At 38.2% G+C, this 25,518-nt stretch overlaps 1 protein-coding gene across 3 annotated transcripts in view; it reads left to right on the top strand.

Moving 5' to 3' along the window:
• The window catches only part of Adgrb3 (adhesion G protein-coupled receptor B3), a 772,331-nt gene that overhangs the window by 350,905 nt on the left and 395,908 nt on the right, over nt 1-25,518 (top strand). For all 3 annotated transcript variants that reach the window (XM_055606172.1, XM_055606179.1, XM_055606163.1), the window contains exon 10: nt 11,164-11,358. In XM_055606172.1, coding sequence (XP_055462147.1) covers nt 11,164-11,358 — 195 coding nt within the window. The remainder of the gene's footprint in view (nt 1-11,163; nt 11,359-25,518) is intronic.

Here is a 25,518-nt window from a genome sequence, read left to right as displayed (position 1 = left end):
GGAAGGAAGGAAGGAAGGAAGGAAGGAAGGAAGGAAGGAAGGAAGGAAGGAAGGAGGGAGGGAAGGAAGGAAGGAAGGAAGGAATTGGGAGGGGACGTGGGAAGGAGCTACAGGAGGGATACAAAGTGAATAAAGTGTAATTAATATTTTTTTTAATTTAAAAAGTATAAAATCAGTAATCAAATGTGTGAATGATTAGTTTGAGTTATTTAATAGTTATATCCAGGCCATTTTAGTCATTATTTCCCTAATGTAGAACACAGTAATGAGTAGAGATAATGTAGTTAGTCCAAAAATGCTTATTTTATTATTTACAGTAAGCTACTGGTAACCCAAGATTTCTGGTATATCCATTTTCTTCCTAGTTTTTAATCATTTGAAAGTAATACATATCACCATGCAGATGGAGTCTTTTTCAGTCCTGTAACTTATAGAGATATGGAGTAACTGCTATCATTACCCTACGAACATATTTGGTCGTTACAGAAAGACTCCTACCAATTAGTACCTGAGATAATTGCTTAGAGACCTCGCAAGATACAGAGTTAAATCCAGTTATCAACATGCTTTTTATTAAACTTCACAAACACACACACACATACTCCTCTCTTTCATTTTCAATCTCTTTACCTTACAAACATACACACACACACACACACACACACACACATACACACACATACACACCTACACACACACACACACACCTACAGACCTGAAGAAGCAGACTTTGTAAATATGTCGGAATATATGTCCCTGCAAGGGAACAGATGTTAATGCAGAGGGAAAGGAAGCACACTTACCAAGACTCTCTTCTAAATTCATCAGGCAGGTATGTTACTCCCCTTTTCCTGGAAAAGAGTGAATGATGGCATGAAGGAGGGCTGAATAAAACTAACAGCATTATCTTTTTCTTTTATTTTTTTTATCGTAATCACAGGTTATTTACTCTGTATCCCAGCGGTAGCCCACTCCCTCATTCCCTACCAATCCCACCCTCCCTCCCTCATCTCCTCCCTGTCCCTTTCCAAGTCCACTGCTAGGGGAGGTCCTCCTCCCCTTCTATCTGACTCTAGCTTGCCAACTGAAAGAAAGCATTTGATTGGTGCTTGCTTACAGTTTCAGATGATTATTCCTTTGTCATCATGTCAGGAAGCATAGTCGCACACAGGCAGACATGATTTTATATAAGCTGCTGAGAGTTCTACATCCTGATCTGCAGGCAGCAGGAAGAGAAAGCCACTTAGTGTGTTTTGGACCCTTTGAAACCTCACAGCCCACCCTCAGTGACACATTTCCTCAAACAAGGCCACACCTTCTAATTCCTTCAAATAGTGTCACTCTCTGGTGATTAATCATTCAAATCTATGAGCCTATGGGGACCATTCCCATACAAACCACCACAGCATATCTTATGGATTCTAATAAAACCAAACATTATGCTTTATGCAACTACAAATAGTGCATAAAGAAATGGAACTGGCTGTGTCTCAGTAAAATTATACACAAGAACAAGCAATGGACCCAACGCAAATTTCCAGCTGTAGTTTACTGACCACTAGAATGTTGTATACGTGTTTTATTTTAAGATTTAAACATATATATTTCTTTGAAAATCTCCATTGTAAAGTAAGTACTCTGTTTTTTTTTTTCCTCCTCTATTTTTTTTTTAGCATATAAATCATACAAAATTTAGATTTTCTATTATCTAGCTCTAATATCCGGGTATTTTGTGTCTGTCTTTTATCTCTCTCTTTTTTTTTTCCTTTCTTTTCTCTTCTGTTGTTACCAATCAAATCTTCTGGCTTCTTTGCATATCTATAAGGTTTGGAGAATATCAGGCATTTCATCAACATAATTGCAGTGTCTTAAGAGAAAGCCTTCCATCCCTGTAATAGCTAACTTTCTTTCACTGTGATAAATCCTTGTGAGGAAATAGAAAACAAACAAACAAACAAACAAAGCATCTACCTGGGCTCATGATTTCAACAGTTTCATTCCGGGTTGGCTAACCCCATTTCTGACCATTCGCCATGCTGGACATTATAACAGAAGGAACATAGAGCAGAGTTGCTCACCTCATGGAGACCCAAATGCGGAGAGTGAGATGGGAGAAATGCATAGCGATCACAAACCTCTCCAAGCACGATTCCACTGGCCTCTCCCTCCCACTTTGGTCACATCTTTTGCCAACTCCCAAAGTTATCATCAAATTCTGAATGAAACAGTGAATGGGTTTGAGTCCGTTGAGAAGATCAGAGTCCCACAGTTCAGTTACCTCTTAACCATTGTGTCCACCTGCTCTGGGCTAAGCATTCAGAAACACACTGTCCTTTACAGGGGCTTCCATTCACCTAGCTTTCCCCTTCTAAGATTTCCATCAGCTCACAGTGGTGCTGTGGGCTAAGAACCAAGCCTTTAAACATGAACCTTTAGGGGACACTTGCCATCTGCTTAATGCCCTTTCTTTCATTATTTAATTGCAGACTTTGGATAGACAGCCTATATATGGCTGTCCTGTTAGCTCCGAGGGTATACAAAAATTCGTATGTGTCATCCATCAGTTTCTCACTCAGTAATGCAGATTTCCTTCCAACTTCCAACCTATCAACTATGTCAGCGGCTACTCCAAGTTCTCTAAGCAAGCCTTGGTTTTTGAGCAACTAGTAAACAAACATAAAGAAAATTATGCTTCTGTATTTTTTTTAATTTACTGCATATGTTTATTTATGTGTATGTATCTCTGTGTGTGTATGTGTGTGTTGGCATGTCTGCTTGTGTACCTGCATACACAAGTAGCAGGGATGTATGTGGAGGTCAGAGAAGAATGTGCAGACGTTCCTTCTTTGTACCAGGTGTGTCTCCAGGATCAAACCCAAATCATCAGGCTCGGCAGAAAGTGCCTTTACCCACTCAGCCACATTGCTGACCCTCATCTGTATTCTAAAAACATTCATCCTAACTCCTCAGCATTTAGATGCTATAATGTAGGATGCCATATTATGAGATGCCCCGTAGACATATAAGTAACTTATCAGCACTATCAAGTGAATGACTTTGATGTTAAACATTTGGCGTATTTGCTAAATGAATTAAAAGTTGTATATTTAGATTGTTGTTTTACGGAAAGAAGTTTTATGCACAATTATCTTTTATTGGAAGCCACTCAGTGCTCAGAGCACCTTTAACATAACTTACAGATGGGCTGTAGGAGTTGCTGATTAAATGATATATAAATATACGATATAGCGAGTATGTCATTTGCAAAGAGCAATTATGATGGACATTTTGTTTTTTGTCTTTGTTTTGTTTTGTGTTTTTGGAATAAGACAATGGAGACCACAGTGGCTAGCAGTGAGCGGCATAAAACGGAAATTGTCATTAAAAAATGTACTGTAGAAACAATGCTACGCCCAGCTTGTACCACCACTTACTTTATAAAGACCAAGGAGCCTTAGTTTAGAACTATAATAACCCCAACAGCTTCATATGCCATCTCATTCTGGCAAGTGTTAAGTTTGTCCTTTGAAGCAAATATCTCTCAGTGTTGCCATATCAACAGGAGTAATTATTGATATTTATCATTCTGAAAAGGAATGAAAAATCACACAGACACATGCACAAAAAAAAAAAAACCTTTCCGATATACTTAGATGGCTAAATTAAAAAGATTAATAATTATTTCCCAAGAGAAATAAAGTATTTGCCCCACCCTACTTTATTTGCACAAAACTACATACAAAATATTCTTGGAAAATTGTTTTAGAAATATTTATATATTATATTTCAAAATTGTTGCTACTGCCAAATTATTAGAAGTACCTCAACAATATATTATGTTTCTTAAAGTTCTGTATTTCTCACATAGTTTATTTAGGAGAAAAAGAAAAGACTTAGTCTTTTTAAAATGTAAGGAATTTGGAATATTTAAATAATTAAATGGTTTAGGGGGTTGGTAATTTTTTATGAAAATGTATTGTAAACTATAAGTTAATTATGATAATATCCAAGAGAGAGACTTAACTCAGAGTGTTTTCATTAGCTTCTTGGTACAAACACTACTTAGGAGCTTGGGATTTCTGGTACATGGCTAAACTGACTGGGTTCCTAAGTCTACATGTGGAACTGTGGGTGTCTGTGGTACTTATAAGGATCACCTTAAAACTTAAATATCTTATAAAGTATTTCTAGTCCCATACTGACCATGGGGAAGGTATTTGGCAAACTGTATATTTTCAAAAATTTATTTTAAAAGATAGAAAGTAAATAACTATAACTCTAGACATTTTCAAAATCAAAATTCTAAATTCACAAATTTCCAGGCTTAATCACATCACTGGATGCCTTTTAGTAATTAATTTATTTCTAGCTTTTGACTTTATAATATAAAGTCCTACCATTTCCTCCCTGCTGTTTTATTTTTTTCCTCAAAACCCTACCCTATACAACTCCTTGTTCTCTTTCAAATTTAAGGCCACTTTTTTCTTTAGTTGTTGTTATGTACACATATACATGCACACATATAAACATATACAACTATATATGTCTAAAAGCATAAATTCCGGTTTATGCTCAGTTTGTATAATTTACTTATTGGTATATGTTTTCAAGATCATTGGTGTTGGATAACCAAATGTTGCGTTCTCTCGAGAAGAGTATTTCTAAAAGGCAATTCTGTCACGTAAAAGTTTTTCAATGCTATATATTTCTTTGCATTGAATGGTCATTATCAGCCACCTTTACCTTGTAACCCTTAAGTCTCACAGTTTCACAAAAGGTTAAAGATTAACCTTTAATCTCACTGCAGTTTAACAGGCACATAGAATATATAAACCTCCTTATGACAGCCTACATGGGAGAGATTATAGAGTTCTCAAAGATCATGAACAATAAGCCCTTCAGGCATCCAGAGTCTAGCAGAATGCATGATATAATACAAAAAAAAAAAAAAAAAAAAGACAATGATGTAACACAGAGCAAGATCACTTCCAAGAGGAATGAAAGTAGAGATCATGTCATTATTATACCTATCTGAGTAGAATTCACGAAGCAGAAAAAATATATATGTAACAATTTAACAAGAGGATTTGGTAACAGTCTGTAAAATTAGAGAAGACAGTGAGTCAGGAAGCAAAGACAACATCTACGTCATTCCTTATGGAAGTGCTAAGTAGTTCGGGTAAGATGCCATTAGAAGACTAGCAGAAATACGGAGTCAAGGGTTACACGAAGCTGACCTTCAGAGACCATACTGCACGGCAAGTATTTATTTTCGAAAACAAAATTATAGCTAAGCTAAACAAAGAGAAATGTACATACCAGAAGGAAGGGTGCCGGAGGCCACTGGCAGAGTCGAACAGTACCTGAGAGGGGAGTAAGGACAAGTCACACTTTTTTTTACTGCTTGAGAGGGCTGTCAAACTGACTGAAGCAGCCTGGGTTTATTCCAGGGTTCATTATTTATAGGCAAGCAAGTAACATCAATACAAGTAGAAAAAGGTGTGGAACCACCTAACCTTTTTTCAAAAGCTACTTCCCAGGTGAAAACAACAAAGCAGCTTAACAAGCAGCTCTCCACACCACAGAGTGAGTCCTAGTGATCCAACTCAGCTCATCAAGTTTGGCCACAGGTGTATTGCTTTAGCAAGAGGCCATTTGCATCCAGGTGCTGGAGGCTTCCGTGTTACCTGGAACATCCAGGACTGTCTCTCAGGCTGGCTTTGTCTGTAGCTGCGTCCCATGGCTCTCCACAGAAGGGAGAAAACAAAACAAAATGAATCAAAAAGGGGCAAGTTACAGAGTGAAGCGATGGGAATATCAGGTTATATGTGAACCTTGGGCACCTGCTCGGGGCTAAGATTCAAAATCCTTCATGGGAGTGGTCCCAGAATCACCTTCTATGAAGGGGAGGGGCTCTACGTAGGCTTTTGTAATAACCAGACACTCTGTAGCAACCCTGGCATCAGGAATAAAAAAAAAAAACTATGAAAACTCTTGGACCTAGAGCATTTCTCTGAACTGGGTGATTCAGAGAATTTAGGAGAAGGAAATAACAGAAATAACTTTCCAGAAGCTGAACATTCTAACCTAAAACTAAAAGCTGATGGAATTAACTTGATAATCAGCATGAACTGAAATAGGCCAATCTAACTGCCTGAGGTAGAAAAACACATCTGCAACTGGTCTACAAGACACTTTACAAACCCTGGATTGGGGCCCCAAAGGGTGAGAACATTCCATATGTTTACAACAATTATACATTTTTTTTTTTTAGCTACATCCCGTGAAAACCCAGTGCATGTAGGAATCAGGAGACCTAGAGATGTATGTATGAAGAAAAGGCAATCTGTCAAAAATGAGAAATGAGAGGAAGACTAGAAAACATGGATAAATAATGGAAGGGAGAGTAAAAGATTACTTATAACAGTTAGTAAAATGTAATGAAGCTTCCTGATGTCATGGCAAATATCAGAGGAAGCATAGTTTTGGAGGAAACACTCTCCTGGCTCAGTTTCTCACAATGGTTATCTGTGTTTATGACAGGGAACATGGGATACAGCAAATCTGCCCATCTTGTGGTAAACAGAAATTCAAGAGTACAGACAGGAATGTGCTACTGACAACAGATTTTTCAAACACATAATGTTAGTATTTTGGAACACAACCTGCTCTTGGGTTACCCAGCAACTCATGATGTCAACATGTGTCAACAGCCAGGTGGCCACACCTGGAAGGCATGGTTACCTTGCCCCTTAAAGGGTGACAGGTGGTCTCTCTCTTACACTCTCTCTCTCTTACTCGCTCTCACTCTTACACTCTCTTACTCTTCTCCTCTCTCTCTCTCTCTCTCTCTCTCTCTCTCTCTCTCTCTCTCTCTCGGCGCCCCTTCCCTTTTCTCTTTCCCCATGTCCTGCTCCTCCCTTCCTCCCTCCCTCCTAATAAACCTCTCGAAGAGAATATCGGTTGACTCATGCTTTTTTAATAACATTTCACATTCTCAGTGGCATTTCTACACATTCCATTGACTTTTACCTCCTAAAAATTCCAGTAGCTTTTTAAAATTGTCATTATGACCTAGAAACCATCTCATACTCAAGATGAGGTGGGTAAGGGGGATTTTCTATTCAAAGTATAACAACATGGGCTATATTGTCACTGCAACCCATAATTAGAATAAGTGGCCAATTAAGACCAGAGGAAGAAATAAATACTGAATGGATGTAAAAGACATAAAGTTCTAGAGCAGTATATATTATCCAATCAAAGAGAAGAGAGGAATTGGAAATTGAATCCTGGTGAAGTGCAAGCTATTAACACAATCACAACAAAGGGATTTTCCCTCCTTTTGACAGACAAATCAAATGATCCCAGAAAACAGAAATTCCTCCAATCTTCTTAAATACTAAGTGACAGAATCAGAATTACAAAATAGATTTTAGAACAAAACTCTTCTAAAAACTCAGTAGATCTCAAGATTACTAAAAATGCTTGCACAGTGCACTCACAATCAATAAACTAGAAAGCATCATTCAATTCAACATGTTCTGGAAAAATAAATCTTCTCTGAACCCTCTTTATTCTCTGTGTCACTGCTATCGATAGTCAACAGCAGCATGTAAAAGTATTGCAAGGTATTTGTTCTGAATATTTTTTAGCAACAACTTCAGAAGGATGCTAATTACTGCCAATTGTGAGAACTAGAATGATCTGAGCCACTGTTTGCTGAGAACTGGACTGAGCACAGCTCATTCCACATAAACCTGCTAAAAGCAGCTGTCAGATGGCGGTGATGCTAATTTAATACTGACTCAGGCTAGTTGTGTTGCTAACGCAGAAGAGAAAAGCTAGCTTTCCTAGCTCTGATTGGATGGTCCATCCAGTGGCTCCTATAACGGTTTCTACTGCAAATAGAACTGATGCCTGAATGTTTTATTCTTAAGGGTTCAAGTTAATTCTGGGATGCTTCTTCTTGAGGGGAAACATCCATAAGTTCTGTGGCATACATGGGCACAGATTGTAAAATAATATATATAGGCAATCAGAGCTCATTCACAGTGGTAGCTATTGCTGCTTCTGCTCCTGGTGAAGAGAAACCCAAGTTCTTTTCTCCCCTGAATCATACATGTCAGTATAAGACTGAAGACTGAAATTGTGACACTTTCAGGCTAGGTTGCATTCACTTCATTCGCCTACAGAACTCTCTAAACCTCCTCTAATGAGCCAGACACTTTTCAGTCTACATGCTATAGTATCTCTGTAAGCCACAAGTGTTATTTATCATATGCTATCAGTTTGGCTCAGGCTATTGATACAAGTGTTTGCTGTTGACAGCGTCTAGAAATAAGATAGGATGACTCCCAATTTTCCCGGCATACTCCTAACATCTAACAGTGATGTGAGCATAGGACATGAATCGTTCATTCATCCGTCTAATGACTCATTCAATATTTGATGAATGAAGTCATGTCAATGACAAAATTGTAACAGTCAGCAAAATAAACAGAATATGGCATGTAAAGCTGAATATACTTGACTAGGCCATTACTGATAGTTTGATCAGCGCTTTCTCAAAAGGTCAAGAAAAAAAAGGCACACTAGTTCAGACAGAAGTAAAAGCAACTGGAAAGGTCCAGGAGAAGAGACATACTCTTTTGTTCTTGAGGAACAGAAAAGGATGAGTGACTAGACCACTGAAATCAAGGGTGAAGATGCTGTAAGTCTTGAGCCCTACCATGAGGTACTCAACTCATGGTAAGAAAAGGACCTTACTTGTATTGTGCTGCTGATTGTCTCAGGTTTGTGTAAGCGCATCTCAATCAACAAAATGATTTCAAAGCCCTTCATTACATAGATGTATTTTTTTTTTCAAAATTATAGGAAAGACAGAAATCCAGTCTCCTGTCAGTAACAAAATGACCACTTCAGAGCCTTGGCCCTCCTGACTCTGAAGCTTTTATTACTGCATTATGCTATAGAGGTGTAGTTAGTGCATAACAACTGGATATGGTTAGTGCATAACAACAAAGATCCAATGGATCTTTGCTGTACTGTACGTTACAGTTATTTGGATAGAAAAGTAGACAACAAGTGGTGAATATGCAATGTGGGAAGAATGGTATATGCACAAGATAAGAGAGATCACAGGGAAGAGATTCATTAATGTCTACTTAGAGTCATAAGGAATAAGTCTTGGTGCTTTGCAGGAGATAAAGGAAGAGCACAATAAAAGAAAATCGTGGAACATGTGACCAAAACAGAAAGTTGCAACAGTTCTCAGTAGTCGAAGAGCAGAGCGGCAGTGTGACAGTGTGTCATTGTGGTATACCAGTAAACTTCTAGTCCAAGGGACAATGTCCATTTGATGGCTACATGTTGAGACCTGATAGGCTAGGGTCAGCTACTAGGGGAAGAGGATATCCCTTTCAGTGGACTAGGGGAGAGACATTGGGGGAGAAGGGAGGGAGGGTGGGACTGGGAGAAGAGGAGGAAGGGGGCTAGAGCTGGGATACAATATGAATAAATTGTAATTAATAATAATAATAATAATACAATTTTTAAAAAATAAAAGACAATATCCACCAAAAAAGGTCTGTGTGTGTCTGTGTGTGCTGTAATCGAACATGTTAGGTCCATACCATAAAAGCTGACATTGATACTGCACCTAGGCACATATAAGAACAGTGATGCCATGGAGACAGCCCATGAGTTAAGGATGGCAAGCTGTCTCAGAGGGTAAAGGCGTGTGCTGCCACATATGGTTATGTGAGCTGGAACGCTGGCTCTCACATGGTGGAAGATGATAGCAAGGTTCTACAAGTTTTCCTCTTGCCTCCATGTATATACAACAGCAGCCACACACACACACACACACACACACACACACACACACACACACACAGGTGAAATTAATGTACAATTCTCAGCAATGCAGGATTTATAAAAATAACACTTTTTAATTTGTAACTATAGAAATATTGACTTTTAGAAAACATCAGTGCACTTTGATAGGCGTATCTTAGGAAATTTGATAACATGTTCTTCATTGAAAATTGATAATCACAGCTAATGCTATTTAATATTTTTTCTTGTATATGTCTCTGGTGCCTGCCTTCTTGATTTTTTGTCATTTTAAGTCAGTTTAGTTGCAGGTGTAGTGTTGGCTATGGCAGAGGTTGGCTTTTCCTAGCTTAGACTATCTTGCTGTTTGTTCCCCCTCCCTTTCATACCTTGCCATTCTTACGTGGTGTGGACTGCTTCTCTCTTCTCCACTATAAGATCAGCAGCCCATGGAGATGGACAGCCATTATTCCGGTCATCACACTAACTGAAATTAATTATCTCGGAAGTTCCTTCTACTGCTAACAACCCTTGTTGAAAGGGTTCGGTTTTGTCATTTATTATTTATATTTTGTTTTGACAATTTTATTTCTTTTTTTTTTACAAGGAAGATAATATCTGATTTTCTATTGTGTTATAATAAGCCCCAAATATACACATTTTTTTTAAACTGAAGTGACAGGTTTTTGTGTTCTTACATTTGAGTGTGATCATGTTTCCACTGAGCTTGCCTGGAAGTCACTATGTAACCCAGGCTAGTCTTTATTCACAATCCTGCCTCAACCTCCCACTTGGTAGGATTTTAGGCATGTGCCTTTCTTTTATTTCTCCTTTGTTGGAATGTGTGGTGTGCCTTACACGCTAGAGAGGCACCTTGCCAGTGAGGTGCGCCTCTACTTCCTTCTAGGATGGTAAGGCACATTATTATCAAAGTTAATGTTGAGAACAAATATAAAGCATTTATAGTCTCTCATTTCCAATCACGTCCTTTAAATAACTTCCCAGGTTTTTTTTTTACACGTAAGAGTAGCTTAAAATTTTTCCCACTTAAAATATATTTCTCCAATGTATTTGTTGAACATTTTAATTGAAAACAAGAAGTCTGTCAATTCTGACAGACCTACATGATTTTCCCATTAGTTTATGCATGCTTGGTTGTTTACCCGTTAAACTGTAGGAGATACAGAATTTACCGTTCTTAAATCCAAAGTGCCACAATACTAATTTGAAGTTTACTGACAAATTTAAAAATAGTTGCTTGGTGAAACTATGTAGAGGAATAGTAATGAAGGTTCTGATGTGTCTTCTGTTCTTTTGGCCGTACAGATTAAAGAGCACCTTGCAAAGGGGCAGCGAATGCTGGCAGGGGATGGAATGTCCCAGGTCACCAAGACGCTACTGGATTTAACCCAGAGGAAAAATTTCTATGCAGGTGATCTTCTCGTGTCTGTGGAAATCCTCAGAAATGTTACAGACACATTTAAAAGGGCAAGCTACATCCCGGCGTCTGATGGTGTCCAGGTAAGGGGGATAAAGCCTGAAGGCAAAACAAGTATAGATGTGATAATCATTTGTCCCTCACTCCCAAACATCATTGTACTCACCTTGCAGACAGGTGGACCGGAGGGATGGAATGTTCATGGCTTCATAGAAACACGTTTAGTGTGTATAATGTGGCCTCTGGCAGTGAACTCAATCCTCTTAGGAATGTTGCACCGTGGTATCTTAGCCATAAAATACTCATATTAAAACTCAAGGAAAGAACAAATGATCATATGTGTGAAGTGCTTTGAGCCTTCAAATAAAAACATGATCTCAAATTCAAGGTGGTATCGTGGATATGTTATTCCCATCTTTATTATCACCATCTTGCCATAGGAGACTATTAAAAGCACATTAGGTATAATGAAAGTATATTAAGGACAGCATGAAAGAAGACATAGTGTAACATTTGTGTGGGAACTCTTTATTTGAAACACGGAAAGCATATTTAGCCTCGAGAACTAGTGCCTGAAAGCACAAGGCAGAGAGCATTATTTTAGATGGGAAAATAAGAAACTCAGTAGCCCCTTGCAGCCCTTTTGACCTTGTCATGGAAGACTTTACAGCAACATCATTTATCTCCATAATAGAGCCTAAGTACACACCCATGTTGCCTTTTGCCATTGAAACAAAGCATGGCAAACAGCATGCTAAATGCAAGGCCATTGTGTACTTCAGACTAACTCCTTTTTTGCCAGATTAGGTATTATTCTCAGTCACTCTACTCCTCACGTGGGAGTTTGGTTAAATTTCACTTGAAAAAGACAGAGGTACTTTGAAGGGACTGTTATTCTTTGTTTTTGTTTGTTTGTTGTAGGGTGATTTTCTGGGCTTTGCTATAATTAACTATTGGGTAGGCAAGAAAAGGTTGTTTGAATAATGGAGTCATGCATTGGTGCCACTAACGTGCTGATCTGTATGCAGGTATGAACATATGATGATCCCATATACAGAGCAAAGTCTATGTATGAAGGAATCATCGTGCAGAGTTGCAAACCATACCACCAGTACCTGCCATTTTAATGGCTGTAAGCACCTGCACGCACTTATGGCTGCAAGGAAATAAATCAGGCCACAGTACAACTGAGGCTGACAGTTTTTATTGCAAGCAATTATTTCTATACATTTATGAGAAACAGAATATACAGGTAATTTCCAGGATCAATACCATTGTAGTTGTGAGGATATAATGAAGTTTGCAAGTTACAGAGGGTACACAGATTAATGTCTAAGACCAATTGTCCAGTCAAGTTTCCGTGCTTCCTTGACTGCCAAGAGGACATACAGAGAAACACAAGTGGCCTAAACACTTTGCTGCCTGAGGGAGTGCATCAATCTCTCAGGAACTGGAAGACACATTGTGCCCCAGGAGCCATGGACTCTAACCAGAAAAACCACTGACATATGCCTCTCAAGGCAGCCAGGCCAAGCCAATGCCATGGTTCCCTGCAAATAGTGATAATGGAGAAGGTGTTGGATAGAAAATTAAAACCATTTGAGCATTTTTAAGATAGTACTTTTCTTATAAAAATAGTCTATTCTCTTAAAAAGTTAACCAAGACGAATACATCTGTCCCCTTCAGAAAATTCCTGTTAGCACTGACATAAAAAAAATATGTCCTTGACATAAAACACAATAAAATACATATTTTAAAACTTGAGACATATTCATGGAAAAATTATCATGTAGAATATACTACTGAAGTCTCTGATTTGTCAAAAATACAATGGTTGGAGAGATTTAGTGCTAAAGTTCGAAACTTAAGACTAAACATTTATATTAGAAATTTATTTTGATTTCTCTTATTTTCTTTCCCTATTTATTTATTTATTTTGGTGAGATACTCTCTAACTAGGTAACATTACACTTGGTTTAGAACCTACCAGGATCGATTAGAATTCAGATATCTCTGAGCCTCTGCCTCTCAAGGGCTGGGATGAAAGGTGTCTGACACCAGAAAATTCTGGAACCATTTTGATTGAGCTGTTTCTTTTTGTACTTCAGTCATTCACTTAATTTAACCAATTGTCTGGTCAGGAAATTTATTATTTGACTTGCATAAAGCAATCTTTCCGGGTCATTTTTCATTTGGTATAGTTCAAGACATGATCCTTCTTTGATTTTCTCCTCTCTTCATTTCTCTACAAGATAGAAAATCTCTAAAATTTCTCATCTTTACAAGCGTGCTAGCACATAGTCTTTCTCCTTTCCTCACAAAGTCAGGTGCGTTTCTCTGTTTTACTCTTTTTACTGGTATCTTTTCAGCTACCTGCTCTACCCTCCATCTTCTGGAATTCTCTTTTTATGCCTCAACCTATCCCAATCCTTGCTCAAAAGTTAGAAGCCTTTTCAAATGCCAGCTTAGCAAGCCCCATTCCCCCAGTTTCATTAGAAATTAATTTTGGTTTCTCGAATATTTCAGAACAGTTGTACATTCTACTTTTAATAATCTGATATAAACTAACTTTCATATACTCATTGTCTTCTTTGCGTCATTGTAAAACTGGTTTGATGGCTGTATTTAGTATCTCCAGCACTTCCACGTGCCCTGTCTGAGCTCTCCTGGGCATTTTGGATGACATGATACCTCAGGTTTAATATGGGATACACTAATTTTACCCTGAAATGCAAGTGTTCATGCATTTCCTGCTCTTCATTATAAAATTGCCAGGTCCTAGCCAAGAGTTTCAACATCATTCAGATTTTCTTCGTCTTCCTTTCCTGTGGTGGTTGCCTTATAAATCCTCCTGTAGTCATTCTTTCTTCAGTAGTCCCACTGTTTCTAAGCCAGCCTCTAATCATCTCAGCCTAGTTATTTCTGTGACCTCCCTCCATTGTTCCTTCTTCACATCTCCATCTAAATTTGTAGCCATGCTGCATGCTATTCTCCTTTTAGGTAGCCTAGAACAGGTCTTGTTATATCAGCAGCACTTCCAGGCTCCTTGAGTAACAACCCTGTTCCTTGGCGTCTGGTACACTAAGGATTATATTCCTTACATGCTGCTCATGTTCAGGCATAGGTGGATCTTCCTCACAGGCCATCGCTTTAGCCAAATGAACCTCTTACTGCTTTCCGCATGTACTGCATGTTCTTGTCTTTGTGACATTATTTCCTCTGCTTTCAGACTGCCTTGGTCTGTCTCTACCTTGCAAATAATCTGAGACCAGTGAATTTCAGAGCTCTATTGCATCTCATTATTTCTTAGCACTCAATGGAAAAATCTTCTGCACAAGAAAAGAAAATAAATTGTTGGGTCCTAGAAATGCTTCAGCTCATCACCCAAAATAAATTTAGTGTAGAATTTTGACTAGAGAGTGAACCTACAAATATTTGTTGAGTTAATTACAACAAAACTAATAAAGTAATGAAATAATTGTCTTTGGGTTGCTTTCATCACCTTCCCTTCCAACCCTAAAATTGGGAAACAATGTCCAAAGTTCACAGGAAGATTACTTAAATCTGTATACAAAGGTCACATTTTTTTGATTAGAGTTAGATGCAGACATTTTATTTGAAATGGTGGAAATGCTGACACGAACAAACGATTGATTTGATGTGTTGAAGAAAGGGAATCACCATAACCTATAACAGGCTTATCTGGACTGGAAGCCTATCTGTGAAGATTTACATTGCAGTGTATCAAAGCAGACACTAAGACTCATAACCAAACCTTCGGCAGAGTGCAGGGAACCATATGAAAGAAGGGGGAGTTTGTATGAGGTGGAGAGGATAGGAGCTCCACAAGGACCAAATATATCTGGGCACAGGGTCTTTTCTGAAACTGACACTCCACCAAGGACCATGTATGGATATAACCTAGAACCTCTGCTCGGACAAAGCCCGTGGTAGCTCAGTAACCAATTGGTTTCCCATAGTAAGGGGAGCAGGGACTATTTCTGACAGGAACTAAATGGCAGGCTCTTTGACCTCCCCACCCCCCAAGGGAGGAGCAGTCCTGCTAGGCCACAGAGGAGGACTTTGCAGCCTGTCCTGAAGATACCTGATAAAACAGGGTCAGATGAAAGGGGAGGAGATCCCTAATCAGTGGACTTGGAAAAGGGGAGGGAGGGAGGGTTTGGGAGGGAATGAGGGAGCGGGATACAGCTGGGATACAGAGTTAATGAAATGTAACTAATAAAAATAAAGAAAAACAAAACAAAAAAAATATAAGAAAAAAAAATTTACATTGATCTGAGTTTCTAAATACCATGAGGACGTTGTATGAGAATTTTACCTTTATTCATTTAAAAATTATAATTCAGGACCTGAAAAATCCATGAAAACATTTTAAAGAAAAAAAAATCCATAGGACCTTTAACTTACCATTAAGTATTTGAAATATATAAATCATTGTTGTTGTATTCCCTCAAACAAAACTTCCCTCAGCTCAGGCAAAACTTGCTGCTTTTAAGGTAAATAAGATACTTTTCATTTTTTAAAAAGTGTATGTGTGTGTGTGGGGGCGGTGTGTGGCTACTTTGCCTACATGAACATCTGTGCATCAAGTGTGTTCAGTACCAGAAGCAGAGAGAGGATGGAGTACACCTTGAAGCCAGAATTATGTATGGCTATGTTACAGTGTGTGTGCTGGGAGCTGAAACTAGATCCTCCGGAAAAGCAGCCACTGAATGTACTACTGAGCTGTATCTTTCCACACTTTAGTCACTTTTTAAAACTTTTCCTTTAGGATGTGTGTCTAAACAACTTCTTGAACCAGAATATTGCTCCACTATTGAAGAATCAATAAAATTATGAAGTAAAATATTCCTGAGTTTATTAATATATTTTAATATATCATTATCACACCAACCATCCAAATGTATGTCCTTGGAATGAATGTCCTATTTATTATTCATGAGCAATAGTTTTCTGCCTTTGAGAACAAAGGTAAAAGCAAGAAAAATACAGAACTCATACACTTATTGCACCTGAAAAGTATGGAGCTTCTCCTGATCAAACTAAAATAATTAGGACTTGGCAAACTTTATAGTTTGATTATCTTTAAGTATAAATTATACTTCCACGACTTTTCATGCAAATTATTGCTGAGTCCCTTTATCCCTTGGCTACGTCAATCCAAATTGTATTAAAATGGGTAGTTATTTTACAGTTAACTCTGAAGCAGGGCTGTTTGCCCTTCATTGCATGTTAATGTCAGCCATCAAAAAGTATATAACATCTAGTCCTTAATTTTTAATACAAAAAATCTTACCACCTGAGAGAAGCATCACAATATAACAAAGTAAATATTTCAAGTGAGTATTAGTACCTTGGACAAGACGTTACCAGCTCGGAAAGAGGATGGTTTAATGTGGTACGTGCCAGGCAGGCCCTGCCTCATCAAGTGACGTGTGGAGAAATGAAACTTCTCATAAAATTATGTTATTTTTATCTGGGTATTTCCCTCTTTGGTTATGACAGTTAAATCGTGCTTTACCTTGGATGAGATGCTGCCAACTATAATACACATCTTCTGTAATATATACGTATACATATATATGTATATTGCCATCTTGTGTCTTTGAAACTAAGAGCTGCTGCACATTCAATAATACCTTGTTGGTTTTCACTTTAAATCACATTTTAATTCATGAGATACTAAAATTGAAAAATATATGTTTGTATGTCTTGGAATTATTGGGTACAGTATCTTTTCGTTTTGTGAAACAATAGGCCATCTTCCAAAAGCATTTTTCCCTCAGCCTATTTTTCTTCAAGCCTCTACACAATTTCCAAACTGACATATATTCTTCAAGGTTTGGCTAAAGGGTAATTTCTTCTGAAAGGTCTTCTCATGAACGTCTCACCAGGATTATAATTTTTGCCACTCCTTTGACCTTTTGAAACCTTCTGAACGTATTTTATGTAGCATTCACACACGACATTGTACTTTAATGTTGTTTGTGCTCGGTCATGAATTTTAATCTTATTCAGAGATTAATATGTCTCTAGAGATAACACTTGAATCGCAGCCACTTGAATATTTTTCGGTTTTTTCTTTTATTATTAATTTATAATTTATTCACTTTGTATCCCAGTTATGACACCTCCCTCATCTCCTCCCTGTCTCACCTTCTTTACTCTTCCTCATCTATCCCTCTCCCTTAGCCCACTGATGGGGGAAGCCCTCTTGTCCTACCATCTGACCCTAGCCTATCACGTCTCATCAAGACTGCCTGGATGTTCTTCCTTCGTGGGCTGACTAGGTTGTCACACCAGGAAGAAGTTATCAAGGAGCACACAACTAAGTTTATGTCAGAGACTGTCTCAAAGGGAACCAACATGGAGACTGAGCTGTCTATGGGCTACATCTGAACAGGGGATCTAGGTCCTCTCTATGTATGGTCTTTGGTTGATGCATCAGTCTCTGCAGTATCCCCTGGGTCCTACTGTTTTTTGGCCTTGTAGGTCTCCTTGTGGGGGTCCTGTCCCTTCCAGGTCCTTCTATATCCCCTTTCTTCCATAAGACTCCCTGACCTCTGTCCAAAGTTTGGCTGTGAGTCTCTGCATTAATCCCCAGTAGGGTGGAATCCTTTAGAGGACATCTGTGGTAGGCTCCCATCCTGTTCTCTGTCTTCTGCCTTTTCTAGTGTCTATCCTGTTTTCCCTTCTGAATGAGACTTAAGCCTCTTTTCTAGAATCCTCTGTGTTGTTTAGCTTTTTTAGTTCTGTTGATTTTATTATGTTTATCATTTATTATTTGGCTACAACCTAAATGTTCCTCAACCGACAAATGGATACAGAAATTGTGGTACATTTACACATTGGAATTTTACTCAGCTATTAAAAACCAGGAAATCATGAAATTTGCAGGCAAATGGATGGAACTAGAAATGATCATCCTGAGTGAGGTAACCCAGAACCAGAAAGACACACATGGTATATACTCACTTATAAGTGGATATTAGCCATATACTATGAGATCAAAATACTAAAATCTACAGACACGAATATTTGTTCAAATAATTAACAAATGAATTAAGGAAATATTAATATTTTGGTAATTTGTATGGTTTCTCACAAACTTACACACATGCACACACACACACACTCACACAAAGTCTCAATTCAGAGACAGAAATATCCCTATTTATAAATTTTTGCCATTGGAAATGTTCACACCAAGTTTAATCCTATCTAAAGAAGACTGAGTTTGCCTCCTCCTTAGCAGCAAATATAACACACAGCAAGTGAAACCTTTATCTCGTGTCTGCCTTAGTATTTTTGGGCATCTCCTCACCCCACGGTGCAGTATAAAAGCTTTATGTAAAAAGTACAGCTCATTTTCATTATTCTTGTAATTATATAAAAAAAAGCAAGCATTGAACAGCCACTGAATCACTTGTCCATGGCCAAACATAGGATTAGGGTTCTTTGAAAATCTGTTGACAACATTTTCGTGAATTGATTGTGTAATATTGTTTTGTCTTCCTGCTAAAACCCACGTGATTTAAGCTCTTCCACTGTAAAGCATATTATACGCTTCTTGTTCTTCAGATCACTGGGGAGCCCTTAGTCACACTATGCTGTGGCCACTTTAAACAGTGAGACTGTGTGAGTGTGTGTATGTGTTTATAAAACACACATATCCCATGCAAAAGGCACTTGTTCACAGAATTAGAAGTGAAATAAGGAGTGAGAAAAGCGTGCCCATTTAGACCCCAGCTGGGAGCATGTGCTTTTGGCAACCAAAATCACAGGTTGTGTTTATGATCAACCATGGTAACACTGTATTGATTTGAGGGTTACAATTCCATTTTAATAAGCAAATACATTGGCATAACATTTTAAGTGGTTAGAAGTCATTTATATTGTATATGTGCATTTTTCAGGATTGTTGTGACACTGAAGGCCAGGGCTTCAATAGGGATATATAATGAATAAATTTTAAAATAAAATAAAGTAAAATGAAAAATAAATAAATAAATACATAAATAAAATAAAAAAGAACAAATACAAAATTTACCACAGAGTGCACACACAATACTGTTTTGATGTGTCAGTATTTTAACTTGCAATACAAACTTCAGGTGAACCTTGCTCTCAAGCTGCTTTCAGCGTTCCTGGGGGAAAAAAGCAGAAATGAGGCTGAATTGTAGTCCTAGGAAGGAGATATTTAAGTACATTATGTCCCAATTTTAGGACCAAGTCTAGCATGTTCCAATTCTAGCAACATACAATCTTGAACTCAGCAGTAAATAAAGTATTCATGTAAGTGTTAGGACATGAGGAAAAAGTTCAGGAAGCAAGAAATATACAGAAACACTCAATAAATGATCAGACTGAATGGTCAAAAGCACAGCAGTGGTTTAAACATTGACAATTCAGACCAAGCTTTGTTAGAAACTGCACGATGGACGGTGCAGTTTCAGAAGACAGGGGTGTGAAAGCAAAGAAGAGTTTGTATTCTGAGTTTTGTAGTAAAATCCAGTGCCCTGCCAGTATCTAACAAGCTCATCTGACTATCCCATATGCCAAGTGAAAAGAACATCAGAGTGAGAACAAAGAAAGAACAAAGAACAGCAGAGTGAGAACAAAGAAAGGAGAGCTGTGCAATATGACTGTATTGGGAAGATGAACAAATAAAATATGATGACTTCCAAGTCTTTTTCAGGGGGCTTACTGATATATATCAATATATAATAATTAATATAATTATATTATATATTAATCTATTATGTTATTTATATATTATAATATTATATTAATATATCTTAATTATATTAATTAATATATATACTTAAGTAGACCTGATCGATATGTGGCCTGAGCTCTCATTTGCCCAGCCTTGTTGTGACTCCAGAATGTCTTGCCAGGTGACCTGGTAAGTTGTCAGAACTGTGTGAAGCTTCTTCCTAGTAAGTAGATAAATTCCTTGGTTGGATTGTACCAGACCCTCAGCCTTTGCCTTTCCCTAGCATGGAATTACTATGGTAGTCTGAACTCTGGGATCCATTGATATTGTAGTCTAATAGCCAAAGGGAAGGTTAAATTTCTGTTTTTGTTTTGTTTTTGTACCTCGTCTCCCACCAGATGAGGGAGACATTTGGACTTGATTCTTTATAAACAAGATTCCTAAAAGTTAATGTTATTTTCAGAAAAATAGTTTGCAGAAATTGATAACATGAATTAATGAGAAAAGGAACAGTGTTGAGCTGAGAGATAATCCCATGGTGGGTGGGGGAGCAAAGGCGACATAGAGAGAGAAAAGGAAAAAAAGGGAGGGGTTAAGGACAATGAACCAGAAACAAGAGAGAGAAATCTTGAATGAAAGCTATGCTTATAAGAGTACCTAGCTGAGACATTGTCTTCCCTTTCTATTGTCATGACAAAACACCTTAATACAATTATAAAATAAAGCATTTAATCTGGGGCCTCATAGCTCCAGCAGGTTAGAGCCCATGACTCTTATTGTCAGGAACATGGCAGCAGGCAGAGAGGCATGGTTCTGAAAGATACAAGAGCTTATATCTTATCCACAAGGCAGAAAGACCTAACTGGAAATGGTATAGGTTTTTGAAACCTCAAAGTACACCTCCAAGGTCACCCCTTTGCCATATGACCTAATCTTTCCCAAAGAGTTCTACCAATTGGGGACCAAGCATTCAAACACACAACCTATTGACCCATTCCCATTCAAATCACCATAAGCAGAAAGAAATTATTGAAAGACTCTACATACTGTGGTGTAACAGGAACTCATCAAATGGCAGGATCATTTGATTCATTTGATTATAAGGGCTAGCCTTCCCTCAGGATTTTCAGGTCCTTTACCACAAGTCTTGGTGCCACTCAGTATTTTCCATCTTTTTATTCTCTACTTTGACTCATAATTTACAGAAACATTTAATGAAATATTTGATTCTCAAAGTGATACTCACCTTCCCATATTATTACATATACATGATGTTTTCTCTATTTTGTTAAGAAAAATAATCTTGACAGTTATTTATCTGATCTTTGACATGTCACTTATACTTGAGATTTTTTTTTCTTTTTTCCTTGATCAATTTATTTATTTACTTTACATCCTGGTAATTCAGAACTTCCTCTCCTCTCCAAACAGTACCTCATACTCCCCTCCTCTCCTCCTATCCCCCCTTCCCTTCTCAGAGAAGGGGAGACCTGCCACGGATATCACCCCACTTTGGCATATTTAGTAGGACTGGGAGCATCTTCTTCTACTGAAGGCAGAACAGTTAGGGGAAAGGGTCCAAAGGTGGGCAATAAAGTGAGAAACAACCTTTGCTTCTGTTGATGGTCCACATGAAGACCAAGCTGTATGTGGGGCCTAGAACCATCCCATGGATGCTCTGTGGTTGCTGGTTCAGTCTCTGTGAGAACCTAGAGGTCCAGATGTTGTAGATTTTCTTGTGGTGTTCTTCACCTCTCTGGCTCCTTCAATCCTTCCTCATCCTCTTCTACTTCCTCTACAAGAATCCCTGAGCTTGACTAATGTTTAGCGGTGGATCTCTGCAGCTGTATTTTTTAACTGCTGAGAAGCAATGTAGAATCATTTAAACAAAGAGATGTATTGGCAATAGAGAATCTGATTTAAATGAAATCAAACATCTTTCACTTTTCAGGCCCTGGTGTTCCTAGTAAAAGATTAGTAAAGGATACAGTTTTCTTCCAGTATATGTTTGAAGAAGTTTTATTCATGAATGAGTTTGAAGAAATGGGAAAGACTATTTGCCTAACAAAAAACCTTTCTCTATTTAAAAAATGGGTAAGAGCCTCAAAAAAGTTTTTATGGCTTATTTACTTATTTATTTATTTTAGTTAGTTTAATATATTCAATTTATAGCCCCATCCTTCATCTAATCCTGGTTCCATCCTCCCTCCCTCTTCCCCCCTATTCCCCTTCCCTTGTCCTCAGAAAGGGGGAAACCTCTTCTCTTACCAACTGACCCCAGCCTCATCAGGACTGCCTGCATCCTCTCTCTTTGCCTGGCAAGCCCAACCCACCAGCGGGAAGTTATCAAAGAGGAGGCAACAAAGTCCTTATCAGGGATGGCCCTGCTCCTCTTACTAGGAAACCCACATGGACACTGAACAGCCTGTTGACTACATTTGAGCAAGGAGTCTAGGTCCTCTCCATGCATGGTCCTTTGTTGGTGGATCAGTCTCTGCAGGAACCCCTGGGCCCAGATTTATTGGTTCCATTGGTGCTCCGTCAGTCTCCTTCAGATGTTGGGTTGGTGAAGGTCTTTCCCCAGTTTGTTGACTACCGTTTTGTTCCATTGACAGTGTCTTTTGCCTTACAGAACACTTTCAGTTTCTTGAGTTTCCATTTATTAATTGTTGATCTTAGAGCCAGAGCTGTCAGTGTTCTGTTCAGGAAGTTGTCTTCTGTGCCAATTAATTCAAGGCTGTTTCTCACTTTTTCTTCTAACAGATTTAGTGTGTCTGGATTTTGTTGAGGTCTTTGATCCACTTGGACTTTAGTTTTCTGCAGGATAATAAATACAGATCTATTTGCATTTTCCTACATGTAGATATCCAGTTAGACCAGCACCATTTGTTCAAGATGCTAAGTTATTTTCCATTGTATGGTTTTGGCTTTTTTTTTCTGTCAAAAATCAAGTATCCATAGGTGTGTGGGTTTATTTCTGGGTCTTTGATTTGATTCCATTGATCCAGCAGTCTGTTGCTATTGCCAGTACCATTACTGTTGTTCTATAGTACAGCTTGAGATCAGGGATGGAGATACCTCCAGATCTTTTATTGTATAAGATTGTTTTAGCTATTCTAGGTTTTGTTTGTTTGCTTGCTTGTTTTTCCATATAGTTGAGAATTGTTTTTTCAAGGTCTGTACAGAATTGTGTTTGCCTTTTGGTAGGAATTACATTGAATCTACACATTTCTTTTGATAATGTGGCTATTTTTACAATGTTAATCCTACCAATCCATGAGCATGGAAGATCTTTCCACCTTCTGATAACTTCTTTAATTTCTTTCTTCAGAGACTGGGAGTTTTGGATAGTTCAATTGAGAAAGCTCATCACCCTGAATCCGAGCCTCAAGAATTTTTAAGCAGCAATGCGTAGAAGATTCTAGTCTGTAGAGAAGTTGATTCCATTGTTTTCTTCGCTTTCCTATAAATTCTTTGAACGGTTGAGCAGGCACCCTCTCTAGCTTTTGATTTGTAATTCCTCTTCAGGCTCCACCTTTCTGATCCCTGTTCACATACTAATCTGGCAAGTGAATAGGAGTCAGGTAAAGGGAAGAGGAAGAAATTACCACTGAATGGTTCCTGGGAACCATGTGGAAAAAGGAGGCTGTAACAGATGACTAGATAAAATAGAGGATGAGAAATTGGTAGGGTAATTTTTATAATCCATCCCAAAGATCGGTAAAGAAAAGGTTATTCTGTCATGGTAATGCATGTCTTCTTTGTAAAAGCTTAATTTAATTTCTTTTGTAATTTTTAGACTCTTCTGTTACATGAGCATGGAAAGCATTGATGAGCAGTTATATATGGGAAGATCTTTGGTTAGGAATAAGTTACAGTATCTCATTAAGACAATAATTATTTCACCTGTTGTCTTCAGGGGAATCTATTTCTGGAGGAGTGGTCTCCTGGAGATAAGTAGGCCCAATTCAATTAACCCTCAAGTGATGAGACAACAGAATGTTCTAGTCTTTGAAGCAGATCATAATGTCAAGTCTTTACCCAGGGCCAGAAATTCATTATATATAATTTTTTAACACAAGGGAATAGATTTCTCTTAATGAGCTTCAATTAGGCCCTGAAACTTCTGTCTTCCTATATGTTATTTTAAATCTTCAGGGGCTGTTGTAGTGCTTTTCGGTTTAATATTGTGACAGAAACACATAGCAGGAGAGATCCAGAGGTGGTCGTGAGAGAGGTACCTATTCTGCCTGGCCTTTAAGTCTGGTAACACTTGTCCTTGATGACTGAGAGGAAGTAACAAGTTTCCAAGTGCAAAGGGCACTATAGATAGGTGGGAAGAGAAAGCAAGGCAGAGCAGTCTATTGTCTAGTCAATGCCAGGTAATTATTGAAATCATTACATTAATTTCATATTAATTTTGTAAATGAAATCATTGTGACATTTCATACAGGCAAAGTACATGTAATATTCACCTTCTACTTTTCAGTAATTTTGTCCTTTTGCCTTGTCCCTTTCTTTTTCCCAAATAACACCCCTTCTATTTTTTTTTTTCTTTTAAGAAACCAACCAAGGGCCATGTTTACATATAACCTAGAACCTCTGGTCAGACGTAGCCTATGGCAGCTCAATATCCAAGGGGGTTCCCTAGTAAGGGGAACAGGGGCTATTTCTGACATGAACTCAATGGCTGACTCATTGACACTTCCCCTCCCTCCCGAGGGAGAAGCAGCCTTGCTAGGCCACAAAGGAGGACACTGAAGCCAGTCCTGATGAGACCTGATAAGCTAGGGTCAGATGGAAGGGGAGGAGGATCACCCCCTATCATTGGACTTAGAGAGGGGCAGGGAGGAGATGAGGGAGGGAGGGTGGGATTGGGAAGGAATGAGGGAGGGGGCTATAGCTAGGATACAAGGTAAATAAACTATAATTAAAATAAAAAATAAAAAGTAAAAAAAGAAATATAGTCCAGTAAGGCTGCCCCAGTCGAGGGGTGGTGATCAAAGAGCCAGCCACTGAGTTCATGTCACAAACAGCCCCTGTTCCCAAAAAAATGCATCCAGTCCTCATGAGACCTTACAAGCTAGGGTCAGATGGAAGGGAGGAGGACCTCCCCTATCAATGGACTATGGGAGGGGCATGGGAGGAGAAGAAGGAGGGTAGGTGGTATCAGAAGAAGGTGATAGAGGGTACTACAGCTGGAATACAAAGTGAATAAATTATAATACATAAAAAATTTAAAAATAAAAAATAGCTTATATTTCATACATGAGGGAACACATTTAATTCTGTCTTTGAAAATTTGGTTTATTTTGCTTAATAATAATTATCATCAGTTCCTTTTTCTTTAAAATGATATGATTTCAGTTTTTAAAATTACTCATCTATTTAACTGTGTGTGCATGTGTGTATATTGTATTGTGATATGTGTGTATATTGTATTGTATTGTGATATATATATCTGCATTCTATAGCATGTGTGTGGAGGTCAGTGGAAAACTT

This window comes from Psammomys obesus, unplaced genomic scaffold, assembly GCF_907164565.1.
Source record: "Psammomys obesus unplaced genomic scaffold, mPsaObe1.curated_primary_1811, whole genome shotgun sequence".
NCBI lineage: Eukaryota > Metazoa > Chordata > Mammalia > Rodentia > Muridae > Psammomys > Psammomys obesus.
This window is presented reverse-complemented; position numbering and strand designations above follow the sequence as displayed.